This window comes from Hippoglossus stenolepis, chromosome 11 (assembly GCF_022539355.2).
Source record: "Hippoglossus stenolepis isolate QCI-W04-F060 chromosome 11, HSTE1.2, whole genome shotgun sequence".
NCBI classification, from domain to species: Eukaryota; Metazoa; Chordata; class Actinopteri; order Pleuronectiformes; family Pleuronectidae; genus Hippoglossus; species Hippoglossus stenolepis.
In genome coordinates, this window is record NC_061493.1 from 11383143 (window position 1) to 11406529 (window position 23387).

Below are 23387 nucleotides of genomic sequence, written 5' to 3' on the forward strand. Positions count from 1 at the left end.
GTGAGCCAGTGCAGTGAGTGAGACAGAGAGGGATGCAGGGAGTGAGCGAGGCATGCAGGGACATGGGTGACGAGAGAAACAAAGTTCGATGCCTGTAATTAGTGTTTACACGCCCAGACAGATGGAGATGAAGGTGTAAGCATGGCACCAAGCGCCCCTGCCCCTCCCTCCTCAAAGTGGGAGAAACGGTGATGGATAATGATGAATGATTGATAGATGGTGGTTTCGCTTTCGACTGATTCAGCAGTGTTAAAGTCTCTCATCACTTCCCTATGGGGTGTTAAGCTCTGATCTATGGGCACCACAGAAAACTGAAGCATCTCCTTAGTGTGCAGAACGGATTTATGGTCAGTTATGGTGATGGAAAGAGAAGGAAGTCCCTGATGATTTCCATCATGTGCTCCATCTGTGGCTGCACTCTGAATGACCTATATGGTTTTCAGCAGTGGCACACTGCCACCTCATCTATGTTATCTTTAATTACCATAGTACTACAAGATTGGTTCAGTGCTGATTACAGTCGCTTATCTCTGCACCACATGACAATGTCGACTGGGATCACCACTCTCCTATTTGTTCCTCTTTCTCTTGCTGTTATTTTGTTAAAATCTTGAACTTCCTCCCGTCTCGCGTTGCTTAACTCTATGGAAACAACATACAGTAAAAAAGCTATTAATCTTTTCTAATATTATGACTCTATGTGCCTTTGTGTAGATGAGGATCCAGACAGTGCTGTGGACGACAGGGACAGTGACTATCGCAGTGAAACCAGTAACAGCATCCCCCCTCCCTACTACAGCACATCTCAGCCCAACGCCTCTGTCCACCAATATCCCATCAGCCACCAGCACCGCAGCTCCAGAAGCCCCTCTTACCCACACTCGGGCAACAGCCAGGACCCCGACTTCAACAATCAGAGGACTGTCAGGTGTGTGACGGCTTCTGGAAGTCATCGCTCATTGTCAATTAATCTGTCAATAATGAATCAATTAATCATTTGGTCCAAGAAACGTCAGAAAACTGTGAGGAATGCTGATTTAAATTTCCCAGAACCCGAGGTGGTATCAGATAGTTTGTTTTGTTCAGCTAATGGTTAAATTCTGATTCAGTTCACGATTATTTGAAGCAGTAACACAACAGCGTCTCACATTTGAGCTTGGTTTGGTTTGAGCTTATATATTTCTGCTTGATAAATATTTGAATGCGAGACTATGTAATTTATGAAAGAAGAAATAAGACAATCTTGCTTTTACAAATTAAGAACTTAAATGCACACATGTTAAAATGAAACACAGCTAAATTCAAAACACTTAGTAGTAGCTCATGGTGGCTAATGATAGCCAGTGGGCTTTAAGGACAATTTGTTTGGTGATAAATTGAGAAAAAGCTTATTTTAGGTTAGAAACAAAGTTAAAACAAGACTTTGTGTTTTAGTACTAGTGGATCAGGTTTGACTTAGCTGAAGGCCCTTTTCACGGATGACATTTTGACTTGCCATATAAGGACAAGCACATGGATAATGTCTATGTCCCTGAACAGAACCTGAAAGGGACCCATAAACTGAAGCAGCTTTATTATTTCCACCTTTGCTTTTCCTACTGTTAAATTAAAAAAAATATCTTCTTTGAAAAAGGCCCATAATGAATACACTCAGTGAAATTCTGCCAAGTGTGCATATGTGAGCCCCTCACTTGTTCCACCATACTAAGGTGTGGAGACTTGGTTCGGACAAAACTTTTGAAATTATATTCAGGTCAGGTTTGATCACGTTGGCTCTACTGGATTTTTCACAAAAAAATAAAAAATAGGTTCAGGTCGGGTTTGGACTAAAAAAAAAGAAAACCTCGAACTCGGTCGTCCCTACCAAACCTCTCCTTCTTCAGATCTGTGTACAATTGTAGAATTTCTGGGCCTTCACTTACACATTTCTCACACACAAAGAATGAAATTCCTTCTTCATCAATTATTCAACCAGCAACCTAATGGTCAATACTTAAGATTATAGCTGCTTGTGTATGTTTATCGGACAGGGCAACTTCCCCCCAGTCCATCCTTCTTCACCCCCTCTTAGCTCTCTCTACTCATTATTTCTTCCCTGCCTTCTCTCCCTCTATTTTATATCCATGCTCCCTCCCTCCCTTCCTGTCCACGCTCTCCTCTCTCGACCCTCTCCACCATCCATCCTCCCTTCTCTCTGTGCCAATTTTCTTTTTTTTAAAGTCTCATTCATCAAAGAATATAAATACTTTTTTCCTCTGCGATGCCTATCTGAGTGTGTTCCTTTTTCTTTTGTCAGCTTTCTGGAGATCTGTCACCTTCCTGTTCTGCTCTATTTCTTGCTCCTAGTCTGCTACACTTGTATCCCCTGTGCTTTACATTGATTAGCCATCAGCTTTATTCCTGGTTACCTCAAGACATGTAGAAAAGTGTCTAGTAGAGTACACAGTGTACAGGCTATGTTGTAATGAGTGCTGTGTAAGATTATGTTTCATAAAGGTATGGTAAACCATTTATTTTACATATGTGTACATGTTAATTAGTTCACATATAACATGGCAATAATAACGTGGTTGAGTGACTCTCTTCTCTTCTCTTCTCTTCTCTTCTCTTCTCTTCTCTTCTCTTCTCTTCTCTTCTCTTCTCTTGCAGCCCCACGGGGAGCTATGCATCGTCTGCAGAGTTGAGTCGGTGCAGCAGTCAGCTGAGCGAGGAGGATTATGTCGTTGAGTATGGAGAGAGGGACCCTTACGACGAGAACGACTCGTACCACTCCTGCCATTCCTCAGTCAGCTGCAGCAAAGGCTCTCCTGACTGGGACCCTGATGAGACTCAGGGGGCGTACAGCGATGAGGGTGGTTACAGCAAAGACGGAGGAGAGGAGGTGGCTCTGTACGAGGAGGAGGATGGCGGACTGTATGAGGGAGAAGAGGATGGCCTCTATGAGGATGAGGAGATGTTGTATGATGATGAGGATTTGTACAACTTGGAAGGGACTCTCAGTGAGGACATGGAGCCTCCTTTCACTCCCACGCCAACGTCAACTGTCCCTCCAACTCTCGATGTTCCTAACTCCAGACCTCCTCTAGAAAAACAGCCGTCCCTCCACCAACAGCAGCCTGCTACTAAGCCCTCTAACCAAACATCCAACCAGGCTCATCCTCCTGGCGTGGCCGCAGCAGCACAGCCCCAATCTGCTCAACCAACAGCCCAACCACCTAAACAGCCCCAAGCACAGCCACAGCCAGCCCCATCAGCTACTTCCTTCTTTTCAATGGCCAAACCTCTTACAGCTGCAGTCACAGGCTTGGCCTCTACTTTCCTCTCCTCGGTTCCCACCGCCCAACCCGCCCAGTCTCAACCTCCAGCCTCTGCCGTATCGCAACAGCACCAGTCTGTTGCAGCCAACTCTGTCCCTCCATCCCACCTGTCCACCGTGACTAACTCAGCCTCTCAGCACCCCTCCACCGCCACGGGTCCCTCATCCAAACAGATCCCAGCATCTGCAGAGCCCCAATCCCAATTCAGTGATCCTGCCACCACACAGTCGGCTGCCCACGAGGACCAGGCTCCCCAGCTTGAGGAAGAACTGTGGCTAGAGGAGGAAATGATTTTGGAGAGTGAGGAAAGGACCCCCCCAGCCCAGCCGGAGGAGATGCTCCCCATGGAGGAGGAGGAGGAGGAGCAGTTTGAAGAGAGCAGACCCCCGACGCCAGGAGAGTTGGAAGAGATACCACCTGAGAGGTAGGAGATGGGGATTAAAGGGAATGAGAAGACAAACAATGCAGTTATCACGAATCCCAGAAGGGTGTCAGACATTTTTGATAAAAATCTAAAACAAGTGTTGTTTTCTTTTAGCCCTCCAGTTATAGAAGAGCCCAAAGAGCCAGTCGATCCAGCAGTCAGAGCCAAAGAGAACTGGCTCAGGCTTTACAACAAGGTCTTACAGCAGCTGCGGGAGGTAAGGTCATAGGTTTATCAAAGTTTCACTCACTCCAAACTTCAGTCCACAACAGTCTAGTCCACTTCTTGAGTTGTGCGCCCCCTGATTAAGCTCTACCCAGTAATCTAAAAGATATTTCTGAGTTCAAGAGCCTCTAAAAGTCTGTACCAAGTCTTTGAAATATGTATCTGTGGTGCATTATTCATGTGCAAAGACAGGGTACATACAGGAAGTTCTTGAGTTCTATTTTGATAAGGTTTCTTTTTTTGCTAGACACCAGGAAGCAGTCTTAATGTGTTTCATCTTCTATAATTGATCCCTTTTGGTTTTCTTGAAATAAAAACACTTGACAGACAGCAGACATTTTATTTTATTTTTGCAGCACCACGCCATTGCTTGACAAAAGTACTGTTTGATTGAGTTGTATACGTTTAGTTTTGCTTGGTCAGTTTTCACTTGCATATTTTGTTCATAAATTATGTTGCTATTCATTACCTTTGAATTCAGTTGTGCAGATGATTAATCACTTGCTTCAATGTTTATGTTGATGTATGTCACGTTTCATTTTTGTGCACTTGGCTTCCTTTTGTTTGTCCTTTTTTGTTTGTTTGTGGCAACCCACTTTGTTTTCTTTCTAGTTTCATGTCATTGCCATAGCGACACTCGCATGCACTTTGCTCGGCCATCATTGGAGCATGTTGAGAGGTAGGTACAACCTGACCTGGTTGCTTGAGAGAAAGAAGGAAATGCATGGTATCATCACAGTACACTGATAACAGCACAGGCAGTGAAGACACAATCACAGACAGGCTGACGCAGTGATGCTAATTTTGATGTTTAATAAAAGGGGCAGACAGATGTGAGTCATGAGACAGGAAGGTAACAAAACCCTGGTAGAATACACAAAGGGAACGGAAGCAGATTAACTGAAAAGGAACTGGTGACAAGGTGAAGGTTACAGACTGGGGTGATGAAATAACACGCAGGAGTTGAGAGAGGTCACGGGTACACAGGGAAGCACAACTGTGAGACAGGTGAGCAGGTGGATGAGACCACAAAACAAAGTCTGGGGACATCTGGTGGGTGGCTGAAGAACGGCAGGTCCGGGGAAATGAAGGGGAAAACATGGCCTGGCAGAAGGGAGCAAGGGCTGGAGACAGGTGGGAGGAAGTGGGAAGCAGACGGTGACCGTAGCAGATGTCTTGTTTTACTCCCTACTGTCTTCAAACAGGCACATTCACTCTATACATTCATATTTACAACAATTGTATCTTTTCTCTTGTATCTTCAAAGAGCTGTCATCCAGTTTGATAGGACAGGACATACATGGGGCAGGATTTTAGATGTGAGGAGTCTGGTAAAGCAGTTTCATAAGCAGATAACTTTTGGTCTAGCTATTCAGCTTTATTCATATTGCATACGAAGACTAGAAAATGAAAACTAGAAAAACTAAAAACTTAAGTTAGTAAGTTTCTTTTACTGAGATCACTTCTGCTTCTTCTCTCAGGCTCGAGGAGAGACTTCCAACTCACTGTGGTTCGGTAAAGGAGGGTGAGTGTCCACTGCCAATTCTTCCCGTAACACACAATACATCACACAGTGTCAAGTTATTACAATAACTATAGAGGTTAAACTCCATAAAAATCCTCCTCAGCTCATCGTGGAATCCTGCCAGCGTTCCTTAAGATTGAAAATGCCCTTTCTTTAGTCTGGGAATCCTCCTTTCTCATTCACTGGCACTCAGCCAGTGAGTATTGAACTGCAGAAGGCTGTCCTGACTTAGCTGGCAGGTCATTTGTAGATGAGGCAGACCTCGGAGTGGAACTGGGGCTGCATACTGAAGAAGGGCTAAGTTTGCCAAATAGAAACCCAGCAATTAAACCCAGGTGTATGGAGTCATTCCCACTATTTGAGATGAGGCAGTCAGTGTAATTAAACTTTCCAGTGAAGTCCTTGAGAAGTCCTTGACTGGAGTCGCATTAGAAACAATGACTGAGGGAAATGCATCAGATTTATGGTAACAAAATCCGATTTCATGGCAAGAAATTGTGATGAATAATAAAGGATTTGATGAATTATTTGACCAACTGTAAATACTGATGATTATATAATGCCTTACTTTTCTTATTCAGAATGGGAGGTGCACTCTACAGCATTGACAGCATGCCTGACCTTCGCAAAAGGAAAGCCATTCCTCTTGTCAGAGATCTGGTGAGAAACACACACACACACACACAATATGCACTTGTCTTGTGGGGTTCCCTGAAATCAATTTTGTTGCAGACATTATTTGTTTCTCTGAAAGTTTTACTATTTTTCTGCCTCTTGTGCATTGTTGTTACATTTTCTTAAAAAACATCTGAACCTGATCTTTCTCTTACCTTTTTTCTCGCAGGCTAACCATGTTGATTTGGTCTGTATTTGACTTGCATATGAATTTAGAGCTCACATACTGTATGTGTAGTGTTAATGTAATAACATTAATTAATCAATTCACACTAGTGGTCAAAGCATACCTGTCATGGCACAGTGATGTGCACATACACATGCACACAATGTACAAAAAGTCTCACTTGATATTCCTAACTTATGTTCACATCTGTTTCTTTTTTTTCTCTCTCCTCCTGTTTCTTCAGGCCATGGTGAGTCTCTCACATAAATCAAATATAAATCTGACTTCCACATAGTAGTTAGCATTCCGAGATAAACACCCTTTCTCTTCACCCTCTTTTTCACAGTCTCTGGTGCAGAACTCTCGTAAAGCTGGCATCACATCAGCCATGGCTTCCACCACTCTTGGAAATGAAGAGTTGGTGGGTTTCCTCCTCCCTGTTTCATTTTTCAGAACTCTGTCCAGGGTTTTCCAACATCTAATCAGTATCAAACTTACATTTCTTTTCTCTGTGACCTTTGCAGAAGAGCCATGTCTATAAAAAGACTCTACAGGCTCTGATCTACCCCATCTCCTCCACTACTCCTCATAACTTTGAGGTGTGGACAGCCACCACCCCCACCTACTGCTATGAATGTGAGGGGCTGCTGTGGGGTATCGCCCGCCAAGGCATGCGCTGCTCCGAGTGCGGCGTCAAATGCCACGATAAGTGCCAGGACCTACTCAATGCCGACTGTCTGCAGAGTAAGGATGCGCACATTTTTGCACACATGCACAAGTTAAACACTGTAAAGCACGTGCACCTCTTCTGAATGAGGTATACACACACCCAGTCCTCCACACAGACCCAAACCTATTTAGCTCCTCTTCTGTATCCTTCTGCCCGATTGACATCCCATTATTCTTGTCCTCTATCCACTCTCACATTCTCCTCCCTCTTCCTTTCCAATTTATCTCCTGAGTAATGTGCTGTCATACCTCTGCCTCTCACCTCTCTCTCTTCCAGCCCTAGCCTTTGCATCTACACACAAGAGGAGACTTATCTAATTCCATGCTGATTTTGGAGTTAATCTATACAATGCATAATTCATCGCTCTCCTCTCTTCAAAGAGTCTTTTAAAATCTTGGTGCCAAATCATCTGTTGGTCCTCTACACTGTGAATATCTAATGTTTTCCTGACCAGGTCAGGGGTTAAGTGAATATAGTTTCTGCCATAACATTGGGAGGTTTGGGGTTTGATCCACAGCCATGAAATGTAAAAGTATTTCAAAATTGATGTGATGCCAACTTAGCTCGGCTTTAAATAGATGGACTGCAAGGAACCGGGAGATAAGCCCCTGTGCCTATGAGCCATGTTACCTTGAATATATTTTACACTGTCCTCATATTCTTCCTACATCCCTCACTTTATTCATCGGTCTCATCAGGAGCTGCAGAGAAGAGCTCCAAGCACGGGGCTGAGGACCGGACCCAGAACATCATCATGGTCCTGAAGGACCGCATGAAGATCAGAGAGAGGAACAAACCGGAGATCTTTGAGCAGATACAGGAAGTGTTTGCCCTCGACAAATCCACACATGCCACGCACATGAAGCAGATCAAGCAGAGCGTGCTTGACGGGACCTCAAAATGGTCGGCAAAGATCAGCATCACTGGTTAGTTTATTCCTTATCTGAATTATGGATTTAAGGAGAGAGGGACATGCGGGACAGCTTGTACAGCCCATTCGTTATTTTGAGCTGTATAAATAAAACTGATTTGCTGTCAATAATTTCTGTTGCGGATGAAGATACTATAATGTCTTACAACAGTGGTCTTGTTTTCTTTGTTAAACTATTGATGAGAACAATTTATCTGATTATTATGACCTGATTTGTACATTGTCAGACAGCTGCCAGGGTTTTGTTTGAATGTCTCCTGTCTCTTCCTCAGTGGTGTGTGCTCAGGGCTTGCAGGCTAAAGACAAAACAGGCTCCAGTGACCCGTATGTCACTGTTCAAGTTGGGAAGACCAAGAAGAGAACCAAGACTATCTATGGCAACCTCAACCCTGTCTGGGAAGAAAATTTCCACTTGTAAGTGCGGTGTTTCCCAAGATGATGTGTTATTTTATGTCCATTTTATTATGTTACCCAAGGTTATTGATACCTATGTATTTGGATCACAAGATACCGTACTGTACTTACAAATTAACCTTTTCTCATATAGTCCACAATCGGGATTTGTTCCTCTGCACAGACGTTGACTTCTTCTCTTTGACAACATTTTCTGTCTCTGCCTCATCTAGCGAGTGCCATAACTCGTCCGACCGGATCAAGGTCCGCGTGTGGGACGAGGACGATGACATCAAGTCTCGTGTGAAACAGAGGTTCAAACGTGAGAGCGATGACTTCCTGGGTCAAACCATCATTGAAGTCCGCACTCTGAGCGGGGAGATGGATGTCTGGTACAACCTGGGTGAGTTTTGCAAGATAAGAGAAAAAGGCGATGGAGAGTTAGAGGTGGATAAGAGAAACCGTCAGTCACACAGAGATAGCAAAAAAGAAACGCGTTGTTGAAGTGCTTGTCTCTAGATAAAAATATATTTCAGACAACTAAGCAATACGTTTTTTTCTTTTTTCGACAGACAAGAGAACAGATAAGTCTGCTGTGTCGGGAGCCATCCGGATGCACATAAGTGTGGAAATCAAAGGGGAGGAGACGGTAGCTCCGTACCATGTCCAGTACACCTGTCTACATGAGGTCAGTCTGATTTGATCTGGATGAAATGTTCCAAGTATTTTCATTATTATTTACACTTGAAAAAAAACATTAAATAAGCAAGAGCAGCTCTCTCTTTCTAGTTCAGTAGTTCTAGTTAATTTCTCTCAGTTTCAGTTAGTGTCTTTTTTTAAATTCTCTTCTTCTGTCTTTGTCCTTTGAGACTTTATCATTAATAATTTGTCTGGGGTTACTGAGCCTTTTTCACCAGTGTATAGGGGGATATGGAAATCCATATGAGACTGTCATGAAGGCCTATAGACTATTTCACAGTTTAATTATAATCCTGTTACCCTGCAGGATTGTGAGTGACAACCAGAAAATTGGTAAAGAACAGAGAAACAGTCTTGGTGGGCAGCTTTGTTCAAATGGCTGAACAGCAAAATCTGAATCAAGCTGGATTCAAACACATTTTCAGTTTCCTTTTGTTTTCAACATTGTGCTACATCACGAAAAACAACTGTCTGAAAAGATGCATTTGAAATTGATCCTTTTGCAAATATGAAATTCTTTATAATACATTTAAATTCTTCAACTGCTTCAACCTAATACTAACACAACTGCAATTGGTACCGCTACACAAGAATATACTTATACTGCCCTTTCTCCATGTTCAGCATCTGTTCCAGTACACCACTGAGGAGCAGAACGGCGGTGTAGTAAAAATCCCTGATGCCAAAGGAGATGATGCCTGGAAGGTGTATTTTGAGGAGACGGCTCAGGAGATAGTGGACGAGTTCGCCATGAGATACGGAGTCGAGTCCATCTACCAGGCCATGACGTCAGTCCCTCTAACATCACACAATGTTTAATTTTGAGAGTAACAGTAATTGGAGGAGATTAAATCAGAAATTAGAGTAATTGATTTTGTTTTACTTGCGACCAAAATAGCTTTAGCTTTTTGATTTTAGACAGATAATGACTAGATGCTGTTTATTTATTCATTAATACAGTGAAGTAGAGGAAGTAAATTAGTATGTCTTCTTTTTTCCACTTCCACCCCGCAGCCACTTTGCCTGCTTATCGTCCAAGTACATGTGCCCAGGAGTGCCCGCTGTGATGAGCACCCTGCTGGCCAACATCAACGCTTACTACGCCCACACCACCCAGTCGTCCAACAACGTTTCTGCCTCGGACAGATTTGCTGCATCAAACTTTGGCGTGAGTCCCTGAGAAATACTTTATTATACATAATAATAAATACTGATATTATGTTCCTTCTCCGTAAATGTGACAGAAAATGACATTAATGACTTTAAAGTGGCCCAGCCTTCTCCCCCAAACATCCTGTTAGCTACCGCCTTAGATTTGTGTAGTCAAATGTAACAGTCTGTCGGGTGCGGCTTGTTTCTGAGAGGTTTGTTCTGTTTTTGTGTATTTTCCTCTTAGAAGGAGAGGTTTGTCAAACTGCTGGATCAGCTGCACAACTCCCTGAGGATCGACCTGTCCATGTACCGGGTACTGACACTTTCTCTCTACCCTAACAAATGCAAAAACATTTTGTTTGTACTTACTTCTACAGTCTCTTGGTTGCTGTTTGCAAACCAACTCATATTGGCCACATCTGTTTATGCTGTTTCTGTGTGAACATGAGTATGAGACTGTCTTTTCTCTGTTTTGACTCAGATGAAAATGCTAACATTCACGTTCTTTGTCTTTCTAGAGATCTAAACATGGGTGGACTTTTTATGCATTTTCTAATCATTGCTGTGTGTGTGTGTGTGTGTGTGTGTGTGTGTGTGTGTGTGTGTGTGTGTGTGTGTTTTCAGAATAACTTCCCTGCCAGCAGTCCTGAAAGACTACAAGATCTCAAGTCTACTGTTGATCTCTTGACAAGCATCACATTCTTCAGGATGAAGGTAAGAATAATTTTTTCATTTCTTTTCTTTCTTTGCCTTTTCACACCAGCTTGTTACTTTAAGATAAGCATGGGACACCAGTCAGTTAATTAAGTAAAGTCACCTCAGGCACAAGCTGAGAATAAACTTAACATTTCCCTATCCAAACTGAAGCTATTATCAGAAACTCAGGGTGTTAATGTATGTTGTTGCAATTCGTGCAGCACAGTGAGTTTTTGGTTAAATTCCCTCAGAGACGACCCCCTGCTAAGACTGTGTGTCTCTGACAAACACTTTTTGTGGAGTTTTCGATTTACCCAGATGTTGTGTAACATTTGCTTTCAGGTCCAGGAGCTGCAGAGTCCCCCGAGGGCGAGCCAGGTGGTGAAGGACTGCGTGAAAGCCTGTCTCAACTCCACCTACGAGTATATCTTCAACAACTGTCACGACCTCTACAATAGGGAATATCAGACAGACCCTGTAAGTCTGAGTGTGTGAAGCACAAGTACTGCAGTATTCTTACTTATTAACACCTCTACTTTGCTGTCATCTGTTAGAAAACTGTGTGAATCCTCAACCTATTTCTGTCTCCAGTCAAAGGCAGTGCCTCCAGATGAGCAGGGGCCCAACATCAAGAACCTCGACTTCTGGTCCAAACTCATCACTCTCATCGTCTCCATCATAGAAGAGGACAAAAACTCCTACACGCCTTGTCTTAATCAGTGAGTGTCTCCTCACAACATCAGTTTACTTCTTCTAATGTATCATGTGAAGACAGTGATGGAGATCTTAAGGCCAGTTTAGGAGAATATAGGGCTTTAAAAACACACAACACTAAAGCACAAAATACCAAGCAATAGAATGTGAGGAGGAGTGTCAGAGCATCAAGAGAAAAACAAACAGGTCAAACAGGCAGACAAACATTCTTTGTTTGTTTTGAAGCCCCAAGCTGTGTCATGTCCGTTCAGAAATAAAGAAGATAAAGTATAAAGAACATAAAGATTTGTCTAAGAACGTCAGACTGTAACAAACAAAGCATCAAAGTTTACAAAAGACAACAATATATTATATTGCTGTGTATGATTTTTATCTGCAATGTACCCTCAGCCTGTACGTATAGTCCTTTCTTTACAGCTTCCGTGGGTGCGTGGCCGTGTTTGGATTTGGATCCCAGGCCTTTTTGAAAAACTGTAAATTCAATAGTATGATAATGAGAATTTGATTGAACTCAGTTGAGTTCTTTTGGGAGACAATGAGGACAATGTCTTGGTAATTTAATATTTTCTCTGATGCATTTTTCTCTCTGTAGCAGCTAAAAATATACAGAGGACAAAATGACCGAGTTGTCTTGTTAAATAATAATCTACCATTAATGGGTATAGAGCCTGATTCAAGCCTGAGTTCTGCCTCTTCTAGGTTTCCCCAGGAACTGAATGTGGGCAAGATTAGCGCTGAGGTCATGTGGAATATGTTTGCACAAGATATGAAATATGCCATGGAGGGTAAGTTTTGTATGTGTGTGTCTGTGTGTGTTAGGATGTTGAGGTCACAGACCTGGGTGGATCATTAGTTTGTGTCATGAATGTGTTTTCAAGTAATGTTGTTTTATTATGTGTAAACTACATTTGAAGAACGAGTGGAGAGGTGGGACCTTTCTCATCCTGTCTTTCTCTTTGATATTCAGAGCACGAGAAGAACCGCCTGTGTAAAAGTGCAGATTATATGAACTTGCACTTCAAGGTGAAGTGGCTCTATAATGAATACTGCAAGGAGCTGACCACTTTCCAGAAGCACGTCCCTGAATATCCAGCGTGAGTATCGTCCATACAGCATGCACACTTTTCCTGCTACGTTTGCCACAGTATTCGAAAGACTAACGTTGCACGTTCTTTTTTTCCTTCTGTAGCTGGTTTGAGCCATTTGTCATCATGTGGTTGGATGAAAATGAGGAGGTGTCCAGAGATTTTCTTCATGGAGCCCTGGAGAGGGACAAAAAAGATGGGGTAATTGCTTTTATCTTCACCTTTCACTTGTAAAATATGCTTCCTGGCATACGAACGGGTGCTTGCTGTTGCTTCAGCAGGAAAAGGCATACATGCATTTCCCAGAATGTCAAACTACTGCTATAACAACCAATTTCAGCTTTCTTACAAAGTATTTTAAAAAATGTGGATCTAAAAGCAGAGAAAATAGAGACGAAAGTTTGAGTCAAATTAATCAATTCAATCCTGTTGAGGCAGCGATAAAAAACAACCTGAAAGCTTAAATGGGACCTACCTGCATCACCCCCCCCCCCAAAAAAAAAAATATATTCATGCATTTCTCATGCAGATTCTGGCAGTTCACATCATTCCTCCTGACTCAGCACATTCCAGGCTAAGAGGGGCAGGTTGAATGTCTCAATGCAATCAATAATGACTCGATACCAAAGGCAACTGGAAAAAACTTCTCTGCAGAGAGGAGCACATGCTACAGTACAAGTCGATGTGTACTCATACACACACACCATGTAGCGTCTCACAATTCGTCACGCTCACGCCTACATATCCATGCAGCAATGAGGTCGATACAAAGCAGCTGAAGATTCTCCTGGCTCATATGTCAGGGATCCTTTGGGACCAATTAATGTCGCCCGAGGCAGCTTCTGCTTTCCTGTGTCAGCGGAACCGCGGTCTACAGGCCCAGTCATACACCAGAACACTGTTCACTTTTAGGCTAATGGCCGGCCTGTTAATGAGAGCACTGCTCCTCATCATAACTCTCTGATCACCTCCATCGCTCTAACACAAAGGCTTTCAGGGGAATCTTCCCGACAATCTTTTGCTGATAAAGAGGGACTAATGTCATTGTCTGTGATGTGTAACAACACTGTGAACTTTCCCCACGGGGTCGCCCTCAGTGGGAATTGAACCCCCGGTAATTTCAGTGTTAGTCAGTTCACATCAGCACCATGAAGCGGCCTCTCATACTTTTCCCCCTGGTCCCGTTCTTTCTTCTCGTTCTCCAGTTCCAGGTCACATCAGAGCACGCTTTGTTCTCCTGCTCGGTGGTGGACGTGTTCTCTCAGCTCAATCAAAGCTTTGAAATCATCCGCAAGCTGGAGTGTCCTGACCCGCAGATTGTTGGGAACTACATGAAGAGATTCGCCAAGGTGACTTTGGCCTCCTAAATGTTCACAAAAAACTTTTTACCTCAGCTATCACTGCTTAAAAATATTTTACATGTAATTTCTCGCCGTGTTATGCTCTGATAACATTCTTTTTATTTTTCTCTCTTAGACCATCGGCAATGTCCTGTTGTCTTATGCTGACATCATAGCGAAAGACTTCCATAATCATGTCAAGAAGGAGAAAGTGGTAGGCGTTTGAGATATTTCAATGTAGAAGACCTTATGATGTTATAGACAGAAATGTTTGGTTAACAAGGTAGCAGATACAAATTTGTGTTGGCACAAAAATAAAGGGCAGTGAATAATACTGAATAGTTTCATTTGAGCTGCTCCATCAAGGCTTTGTACCAGTTTGGTGTACGTGGCCAGGCTGATTAATTTCAGCACAATAAATCACTCCTCAGTGTAACAGCCGTGCCCAGGTTGCAGTGTTTCAGAGTGAATTAGGGCCGTGTAATTAGCTGAATGTGGCGTAGACTCGGGGAAAGTGGGCTGCACTCCCAGAGAGACCAGGAGACCTCGGAGGAGCAGTAATTACTGAAATCCCCTTCTTCTCCTGTCCTGCATCACCAAGTGTTTTCGCCTACGAAGCTATAAAAAAAGTTAGGAGGACTAACCTTGATTGATTACAGCAAAATGCTGTGTCTGTGTGTGTGTTTGTGTGTAATGATTTTTCTCTCTCTCTGCTCAGCCGTGTATCATCATCAATAACATCCAGCAGCTCAGGGTTCAGTTGGAGAAGATGTTTGAGGCCATGGGAGGCAAAGATGTAAGTTTCCACACACACCGTTATCGTTGGGATTTCGCTAATATGACATGACCCTTGTATAAGTTCTATCCATCTTCTTCCAGCTCAACTTGGAGGCCAGTGACTTCCTGAAGGAGCTGCAGAACAAACTCAACAGCGTCATGGATGACCTCAGCCGCATTTTTGCAGTCAGGTTTGTGTGTTGATTTACTGCCTGAAAACAGATGCGATGCTACAACCAGCATCTCCAGCGGATGATTTTCATGTTGTTTGTTTGTTGGTGGTGTTGCAGTTTCCAGCCCCAGATTGAGGACAACGTGAGGCAGATGGGGGATATCCTGGCTCAAGTCAAAGGTCAGACTGTACCAGCCAATGGCAGCGTGGTTCAGGAGGCCGACAACGTCCTACAGCCCATCATGGACTTCCTGGACAGCAAGTGAGAATCTCAGCACTTTTTAAGAAACAACAGACTTGTGTTTCCACGGTTTCCATCAAATCTTTGGACAGATTCTTCATCTTGGAAACTCTTAAATCAGATATTTCCTGATTTTAAGCAAATTTCTGCTTTTCCAAATATTACATCTAATATTTAGTGAATTAAATACATTTACAATTACAATTCAAGTATTATTCTGGAACTGGAATTAAAAAATACAAAAAAAGTTCATGAAACTCAAATGGCACTAGCGCTCATACCTGCCCCAAGGCCCAACAGTCCCCTCACGAAACCACATTATTTCCTGACCCATATCTCATCCTTCAGCGAAGATTCGGTGTAATCGGTTAAGTTGGTTTTGCGTAATCTTGCTAAGAAACAAACGAACAGATAAAGGGTGAAGACATAATCTCCTTGATGGAGGTAAATATAAGCTTTAGTTGTGTCTTCATATCAGTAAGTGAGAGTCTGTTTCTGTGTTTCAGTCTGTCGCTGTTTGCTAAGATCTGTGAAAAGACCGTCCTGAAGAGAGTGCTGAAAGAGCTGTGGAAACTGGTGATGAACACAATGGAAAAAACAATTGTTCTTCCAACTCTCACTGATCAGACGGTATGTAATGATACTAGTATTAAAAAGACATCACTCCTATTTATTTCCTTCTTTCCTTCTGATTTTCATTGCTTTTCATTGCTGCTTTCCATCGTTACTGTACATTAACTCATCTATCCTGCCATTATCCCATTCTCTCTACTCTCCTGCTTTTCATAGGTTAATGTAAGTATGTGTGAGTGTGAGTGTGCTTATGTTGGTGTGTATCTGTGTGTGTGTGTAGCCTCTGTGAGCATGACATGACACTTATTTAACAGGAGCCGTAACACCACTATCAGTGCATTAGAACTTGATTTTAGGTGCACAGTGCACTGGTGACAACGTAACACATTCAAAATATATTTTCCATTTAGTTTTCACTCAAGTTCACATGAAGAGAAAACAAAATTTAGCGTAGCGTTTGTAGTTTGACTCTTTTGCCGTTCACTCCTCAAACTCATTTCTTGTGTTTGCAGCTGCTTGTTCTCACTTCACCTCCTGAACTCACCTCCCACTTTACAAACCACCTGATCTCTTAAATGTCACTTTGACTTTACTCACGCGTCTGTGTGTCCGTCTTCTCCTCGACAGGGCACCCAGATGATCTTCAATGCTGCTAAGGAGCTGGGCCAGCTTTCTAAGCTCAAGGTGATGAAAATATAAGGCAGCAACAGTGACAGAACAGCACAAATATGAAGTGTTGACTGAATCCTGTGTTTGATTTGTCCTGCAGGAGCACATGGGGCGAGAGGAGGCCAAAGCTCTGACTCCTAAACAGTGTGCAGTTATAGAGCTGGCACTGGACACCATTAAGGTATTGCAACATAACACCATCAACCTCCGCCAAACAGTCAACTTATGAAACCAAATTCGAATTCCCTACATCTGGATTTTTCTTATTTGGATCTGGACCAACTTGCACACACTCATAAATATCAGTCCCCTGAAGCTTTTTCTCATCAAGATCTATGAATTATTCTCTGAGAAATCATTGAAAATGTTGAAAAACGCCCTATCTCACAATGTTAAAAATACGTGGGGAAAAAATCCTGGATCCACCCTCTGATCTGCATCCGAACCAAGATTTAACATGTTCTTCACCGACCGGAACCACATCCTTCAAACAAATTTCACGTTAATCCATCCAGGAGTTTTTGTGTAATCCTGCTAAATACAAACAAACCAATGCTGATGAAAACATAACCTCCTTGCTAAGGTAATAATGAAAAATGATTCTAACTCTCTAAACATCAGAGTGTAAGTATATTATTGTTAGCTTCAGTCTGTCTGTATGTAACACCAACATAGCTGTTTGCTTTACATTAGTGCCGCTTCAGAGATGTTTGAGTTACCCAACCAGTTTCCAAACCAGTCAAACTTGAGCATTTGCTATGTTGATTTTCTCTGTGTGTCTCTCTCCTCATCTCCACTCTAATAAGTGTGCGTTTGTCACATCTGTTTGCGCAGCAATACTTTCATGCTGGTGGCGTGGGCCTGAAGAAAACGTTCTTGGAGAAGAGTCCAGACCTGCAGTCTCTGCGCTACGCCTTGTCTCTGTACACGCAGGCCACGGACAAACTCATCAGGAAGTTTGTCCTCTCGCAGAACGCTCAGGGTAAAACTTTAATCTGCAATAACACACACACACACACACACACACACACACACACACACACACACACACAGAGAGCAAGTTCAAATAGTTTCACACAAGTGCGCTGTCAAAGAGCTCTGGTGCTTATTCTCACTGTTAGTACGGTTTATGGAATTAAATGGGATTAAGGGATTAAATAGAGTAACTTGCTTACAGTGTTGGGAGAAATGTTTAATCCATTGCTTCACTGAGTTATAGCAAAAATACTGCATTGCATTTATATATACCGTATATCTAGTTATATACAGAACATTTTAAATACTTAAGAATAGTTTACACAGTACTTGGCCTGGTGTTTAAACCAGTATCCATGACTCACTCTGTAGAACTGTATTTACATCTTTTAATGCTGCTCTCTGTCTCTTCAGTCCACGGAGGGAAAGGGGTCAGGTACTCGGCAAACGAAGACACACCGCCAGAGAAAGGTACGTGTCAGCAGTGCTGCGATGTAAAGTCTGTATGTCCCCCAGATCAAGTGGAGGCTGAGAGTTTTTCCCGGTGAATGAAACAAGAGCTTTTTACTCCAAAAAACTTGTGTCACAGTTTGGATTCTCTCATCAAGGGTCAATAGTGTCAAGAATGAATTACCAGCTATTATTACATTACAGTTTGCCATTTGCTTAGAATAAGAGCGGGCACACAAGCTGCTTTACCCAGCCAAACGCGGCTCATCTGATTATCACAGAGAAGGTGTGTGTGTGTGTGTGTGTGTGTGTGTGTGTGTGTGCGTAGTTTCTGCATGTTTAAATATAGTTCACAATCTGCTGATCCCAGCTCTTCAAGTTGTATATCTCAGCTATACTTATTTGCAGACTGCAAAAAACCCAGGTTTTGGCCAAAGACAAATGGGCACAATGCAAACACACACACACACACACACACACACACACACACGTGATCAGTCCCTCACTGAGTTTGTCTCTGTAGCATCTGGAGTGGACTCAGTTGGCGAAGTGATCATGAACGTGGATATCTTACCCCAACCTAATGGAGAACACAAGATCAATGTGAAAGGTACAGAACAGACTTCATCAGTGTCCTGTGTTCTAACATCTGTCAGCTATTTATCTGTATCTGTTCTTCTTCTGCACCTCCTCCTACCTTCCCTTTTGTGCCTGACCTGACGTGCCCTTGTTTTCCAGTGGTGGCTGCAAATGACCTGAAGTGGAGGGCGCAGGGCTTCAGGCCTTTCGTGGAGGTTTACATCATCGGCCCTCACCTCAGTGACAAGAAGAGGAAATTTGCCACCAAGTCCAAGAACAACAGCTGGTCTCCAAAGTTCAGCGAGAGCTTCCAGTAGTGAGTACCAACTCCACCTGCTTCACTTCAGTTTGAGACACATTTAGGTAGTTCAGAGAAGTTTTGACCAGATGATCCAGATCCACCAGTGTTTTTATTTGTATTATGTTTCTGGGTTGTCTGTCCGTCTCATTCTTGTGAACGCAGTATCTCACGAATGCTTTGAGGGAATATCTTCAAATTTGGTGCAGGCATTCGCTTGGACTCAAATATGAGCTAATTAGATTTGGTTGGTCAGAGGTCAAAGATCAAGGTCACAGTGGCCTCACAGAATGTGTGTTTTGGCCTCTTGAATATGATATTGCAAGTCTGCCTTTAGGGAAAAGGGTTAGGGTTAGGGTTAGTCAGTGAGATGAGAGAGAGCGCCTCACTTTTCAGAGTGTTGTGATATTGAACATGACGCACTGGGGGAAAACAACCTCCTACTGACGATGGGAAAGAAGTCAATCTCCTTTTTAGCGGATTTACCTGCATTTTGAAAAACCCACCTATATTTTGGTGTGAAACAAGTACAATTTAACTTGGACTCAAACATTAAGTTCAATAGATTCCAGTGCTCAAAGGTCACAGTTACCTCATATGAGTCTAGGCATAAAATGTATGTCATCTGAAACTGCAGTGGTTGCAGAGACAAACAGCCACAGGGTGATAATTCTATTTTGTGTTGTTTCAGCTCCCTCGGCACTGAGGTGGGTCCAGAGAGCTACGAGCTGCAAGTTTGTGTGAAGGACTACTGCTTCGCCAGGGAGGACCGCACCGTGGGAATGGCCCTGCTGCAGGTGAAGGAAATAGCCAGCAAGAGCAGCATCACCTGCTGGATGCCGCTGGGAAGACGTGTCCACATGGACGAGACGGGCCTGACGGTGCTGCGCATCCTCTCTCAGCGCAACAACGACGACGTGGCAAAGGAGTTTGTGAAGCTCAAGTCGGACCAGCGCTCGGCTGAGGAGGGCCGCAGCTGAGGGAGGAGGAGGAGAGAGCGAGGACACGCGTGTGCACAAGAACAGCAGAGACCTGAGCGACATAGTATTATGCACACATGTCGTAGTCACACCCACATAGATAGGCAACCATGTGCAATACACAAGCACACACATGAAAACGCTCTATTGTACATATATCTGCATACATTATGCAACATTTACATAGCAATGGTATCAATGCAAACACCAAGGAATAGGTTTTTAAAAAATCCCATTTCATTTTGAATATTTCAACAGCTCGACTCAAACCTCTCAGTTTAACGTTAGCCTCACATTAGCAAGCACCTGTCACTCACTCTTTCCTACAGCGCATCGCACCTTTTTATACGCTGTAAATTTCGATGTGATAAAACGCAACGCAGAACAACGACCGTGTGAATAGTTTGAGAGAGACCACTTTGCACTTTGCTTCTGTGTCTTCAGGAGGCCCGTCCCCACCCTGCTACGATCTGTCCGTCTGCTTGCCGGTGTTGTCTCCCCCCCACTCCCCTCCCCCATTGTTTCATCTGCTTCGTCTCCTCACGGTGTGGTGACGTGATGTGTGAGGCACAGATCTAAGATCACAAAACAGAGAAAACACTGACCTTAGATCAGTGTCCAAAGGGGAAACATCTCTGCCAGTCTGTCCTGTAATGTACTAAAGTCCTGCATGTTGACTCCAGGACACTGTGATTGGCTCTGCTGTAACCATGGCAACCACTCCCCTCCCACACACAAAAAAAAAAAGGACGCCTCCAATATTTGACCTGTGCGAGCATGGTGCACATAACCCTGGTACCGTAACGTTTTTATAGATCAGACCCGACGAGACTTTGTGATCCTGGAGGAAACGCCAACAGTGGAACGGGGACGAGCCTCACGTGTGATGTGTCCATAAAAGCAAAGGTTTTGGCCACAGTGTGCTTTTTTAAAAGAAAAAAACTCTAATTGCTTCACATCACCAAACGAGGCAACACTCCAGCATCGAACACGTCCACACCCCTGGAGAGCACATGACCTCTAGGAAGGGCTACGGGATCCGTGGACTGGGATGTGACTTTACGCACCGAGGTCGATGCTTCTGTTGGCAGACGGCGGCTCTGCCACAGACACACACAGTCTTTCATCAGTGACACTGTGGAACTTGAAAAAATAAATATAATAATCCACCTGAAGCCTAAAAGGACACATCCCCCTGTGGAACACTCTCCTCCTGGTCGCCTGCACACGCACCCAAACCCTCCTCTTCAAGGCAATAGTGTGTGTTTGTACGTCCACTGACGCTCGTGGTTTTTAGCACTAAAAGAACCCTGTGTGAACACTGCTGTGTCTTTTGTTAGTGTGTGTGTGCATGTGCGTGAAGGTGTGAGTGTGTGTGCGCGTGGGCCGACTGTCACACCTGCAAAATGGGCTCGGAGATTGTGAGCAATATACTGTCCCTACATACCCCAAATGTCTGCGCTGTCAGTTTAACTACAGGAGCACCGACTGCAATATCCAGATCCAAGGAATGGGAAACTTACGATTCTTTTCTTCTTTCTTTTTTTTACTTATATATTTTCTTTATGGACTCATGAAAAGCTTTTCCTCACATATTTTGGATACGAGAGAAGGAAAGTGTCTGTTGCTATTTTTGCCTTCAGCAGGACCAAATTTGCACGAACCAGGGCTCATGTTTGTTTGTTTGTTTGTTTGTTTCTCAGAGAAAGAAGCCATCGGAGTCACCGCCGAGCAGGGGCGGGGTTCAAGTATCAGTCTCGCCATGTGCTTTCGATGAACCCCTTTATCGTTCGCTCGCCAAAAAAAAAGGTTTCACAGTCACGGTCTGGCTCATGGTTCAGCGTGAGAAAGTGGAACTTCATGATGTCGGTAACACTGAGTAAACGCTGCAGGAGGTTTTTTCTTTTCCTGTCAGACATCACTGCTGGCCTGTCACATGTTGTCTTTACTCAATACTGTTGAATGCTACCAAAAACAAATCTTCTGAATGTTATTGATCCCCAGCAGAGCCGTCTTTCTTTCTACGACCAACTAATCAGCTAAATCTAAAACCAAGACCTTGTCGGGAACTCGCCAACTCATGCCTTTTGATCGAGGCCTCCAAATTTCCCTGAAATCAATGGATCATGTTTCAGTCATGCTTGTGTTTGTGTGTGTTTCTTGAGGGGGAGGGGTGAACTAGCGTTTTAGAAGGAGCCTTCCTCCCCTTCTTTTGTGACACACAGTGCAGTTACATTCTTCTTCATGTGTTAACTAAGTAATCCCAGGGCTCAAGAGGAAACTTGACGAAAAAGCAACAAAAAATAAAATGAAGGTCCACTTCGGGGCTCAGTCGGTTGCCTGCTTCATGTATTTACGCATACAGACACCACTGCACACACACACACACACACACACACACACACACACACACATCTCTGCTCAAGCACAAAAGGGCACATGTCGGATGACACACATGCATGCATGCACGCCGACACAACTCTGTTGAGACCAAACGATGCCCACTCTGTGAATAGAACCAACTTACAATTGCATGATGGGAAACTTTATTGTGCCAGCACGTGTCTCTTCGATGTGACTTGACTCTTGTTTTACATTTCTCCTTGTTTTTTAATTTCCTGAGCTATGTAATAACGATGACTCATCAATGTTGTTTCTTTTTTCTGTTTTTCAAAATGGCTTGTGAATACGTCTCCTGTAACCAATATGAATGTGAACACAGAACTCGCATGAGAGAATTATTTTCTACCGAGGATTGTTTCTAATTTGTTTCTTATCATTATCGATCGTTCTTTAATGAGGATGAATTGGAACTGGAATGCAGCCTGATTGTGATCTGCTTCCTATTAAAAGGACATTTATGTCACAATCTAAACGACTGCTTTGATTATTGTTTGTGTTCACGAATGTGTATTTGTTCTGTTATTACCAAATTAAAGCATCTGAGCCTTTAAAGAAAAGAGGTTTTAATCCACATATTAAAAAGCCATGAATCAGAGCAGTGTTTGAGCAGACGCTGTGTGCGCTCACATGGAGACAGCTGTGTGTTATGTTGACACAAACCTGCAGCTGGAACAACTGGCTTCCACTGCAGAGAGCGCTGAGTCTGTTCTGTGTGACCTCTGACCTCCCTGTGGAGGGGGGGGGGGGACCATCACACATCACCATTTCAGACAAGTCGAACCACATGTTGGAGACGCTCAGACCACAGAGGAGAGAGGAAGCTTGTGAAACGACAAGAATGTGTTCATGTTTTTTGGTTTGTTGTTTGTATTGAAACATTAGAAAACAAGTTGAGTAAACACAGATGTGCTTTGAACCAGAACAGGACTGATTCCTAGTTTGATTCAGGGCTGTTAACTAACAAATATGTCTATTATCAATTCATCTTCCAGGTCTTTTCTGTATGATTTAAACATGAGGTCTATAGAAAGTCAGAAAATAGCAAAAATACAGATTTCAATCCCTCACCAATTAGATACAACAGCAAACTCTTGCATTGATGCAATCTTATATTTTATAATATTTATACTCTATATATTTGTCACTTGTGCTTAAAATATCACAATTGTTGCCAATTAATTTGTTGTGGATTTATCTC

At 43.2% G+C, this 23387-nt stretch overlaps 1 protein-coding gene across 3 annotated transcripts in view; it reads left to right on the forward strand.

Annotated features, from left to right (window-relative positions):
* Positions 1–22661, forward strand: part of LOC118117436 (protein unc-13 homolog A) — a 32424-nt gene extending 9763 nt beyond the window's left edge. Inside the window, exons 9-44 of one of the 3 annotated variants that reach the window (XM_035169637.2) lie at positions 715–928; positions 2650–3741; positions 3856–3958; positions 5448–5491; positions 6073–6151; positions 6336–6353; positions 6577–6582; positions 6679–6753; positions 6857–7076; positions 7761–7988; positions 8266–8407; positions 8620–8789; positions 8959–9074; positions 9710–9873; positions 10100–10253; positions 10482–10550; positions 10862–10951; positions 11276–11410; positions 11525–11652; positions 12347–12432; positions 12615–12741; positions 12837–12933; positions 13938–14081; positions 14209–14286; positions 14791–14868; positions 14952–15040; positions 15140–15283; positions 15769–15892; positions 16052–16057; positions 16463–16519; positions 16605–16685; positions 17339–17486; positions 17894–17950; positions 18453–18539; positions 18668–18824; positions 19498–22661. In XM_035169637.2, the coding sequence (XP_035025528.2) occupies positions 715–928; positions 2650–3741; positions 3856–3958; positions 5448–5491; positions 6073–6151; positions 6336–6353; positions 6577–6582; positions 6679–6753; positions 6857–7076; positions 7761–7988; positions 8266–8407; positions 8620–8789; positions 8959–9074; positions 9710–9873; positions 10100–10253; positions 10482–10550; positions 10862–10951; positions 11276–11410; positions 11525–11652; positions 12347–12432; positions 12615–12741; positions 12837–12933; positions 13938–14081; positions 14209–14286; positions 14791–14868; positions 14952–15040; positions 15140–15283; positions 15769–15892; positions 16052–16057; positions 16463–16519; positions 16605–16685; positions 17339–17486; positions 17894–17950; positions 18453–18539; positions 18668–18824; positions 19498–19786 (5096 nt within the window). In that variant the 3' untranslated portion in view covers positions 19787–22661. The remainder of the gene's footprint in view (positions 1–714; positions 929–2649; positions 3742–3855; positions 3959–5447; positions 5492–6072; positions 6152–6335; positions 6354–6576; positions 6583–6678; positions 6754–6856; positions 7077–7760; positions 7989–8265; positions 8408–8619; positions 8790–8958; positions 9075–9709; positions 9874–10099; positions 10254–10481; positions 10551–10861; positions 10952–11275; positions 11411–11524; positions 11653–12346; positions 12433–12614; positions 12742–12836; positions 12934–13937; positions 14082–14208; positions 14287–14790; positions 14869–14951; positions 15041–15139; positions 15284–15768; positions 15893–16051; positions 16058–16462; positions 16520–16604; positions 16686–17338; positions 17487–17893; positions 17951–18452; positions 18540–18667; positions 18825–19497) is intronic. The other 2 variants (XM_035169638.2, XM_035169640.2) reach the window with 2 other exon arrangements.
* Positions 22662–23387: the final 726 nt, after the last annotated feature.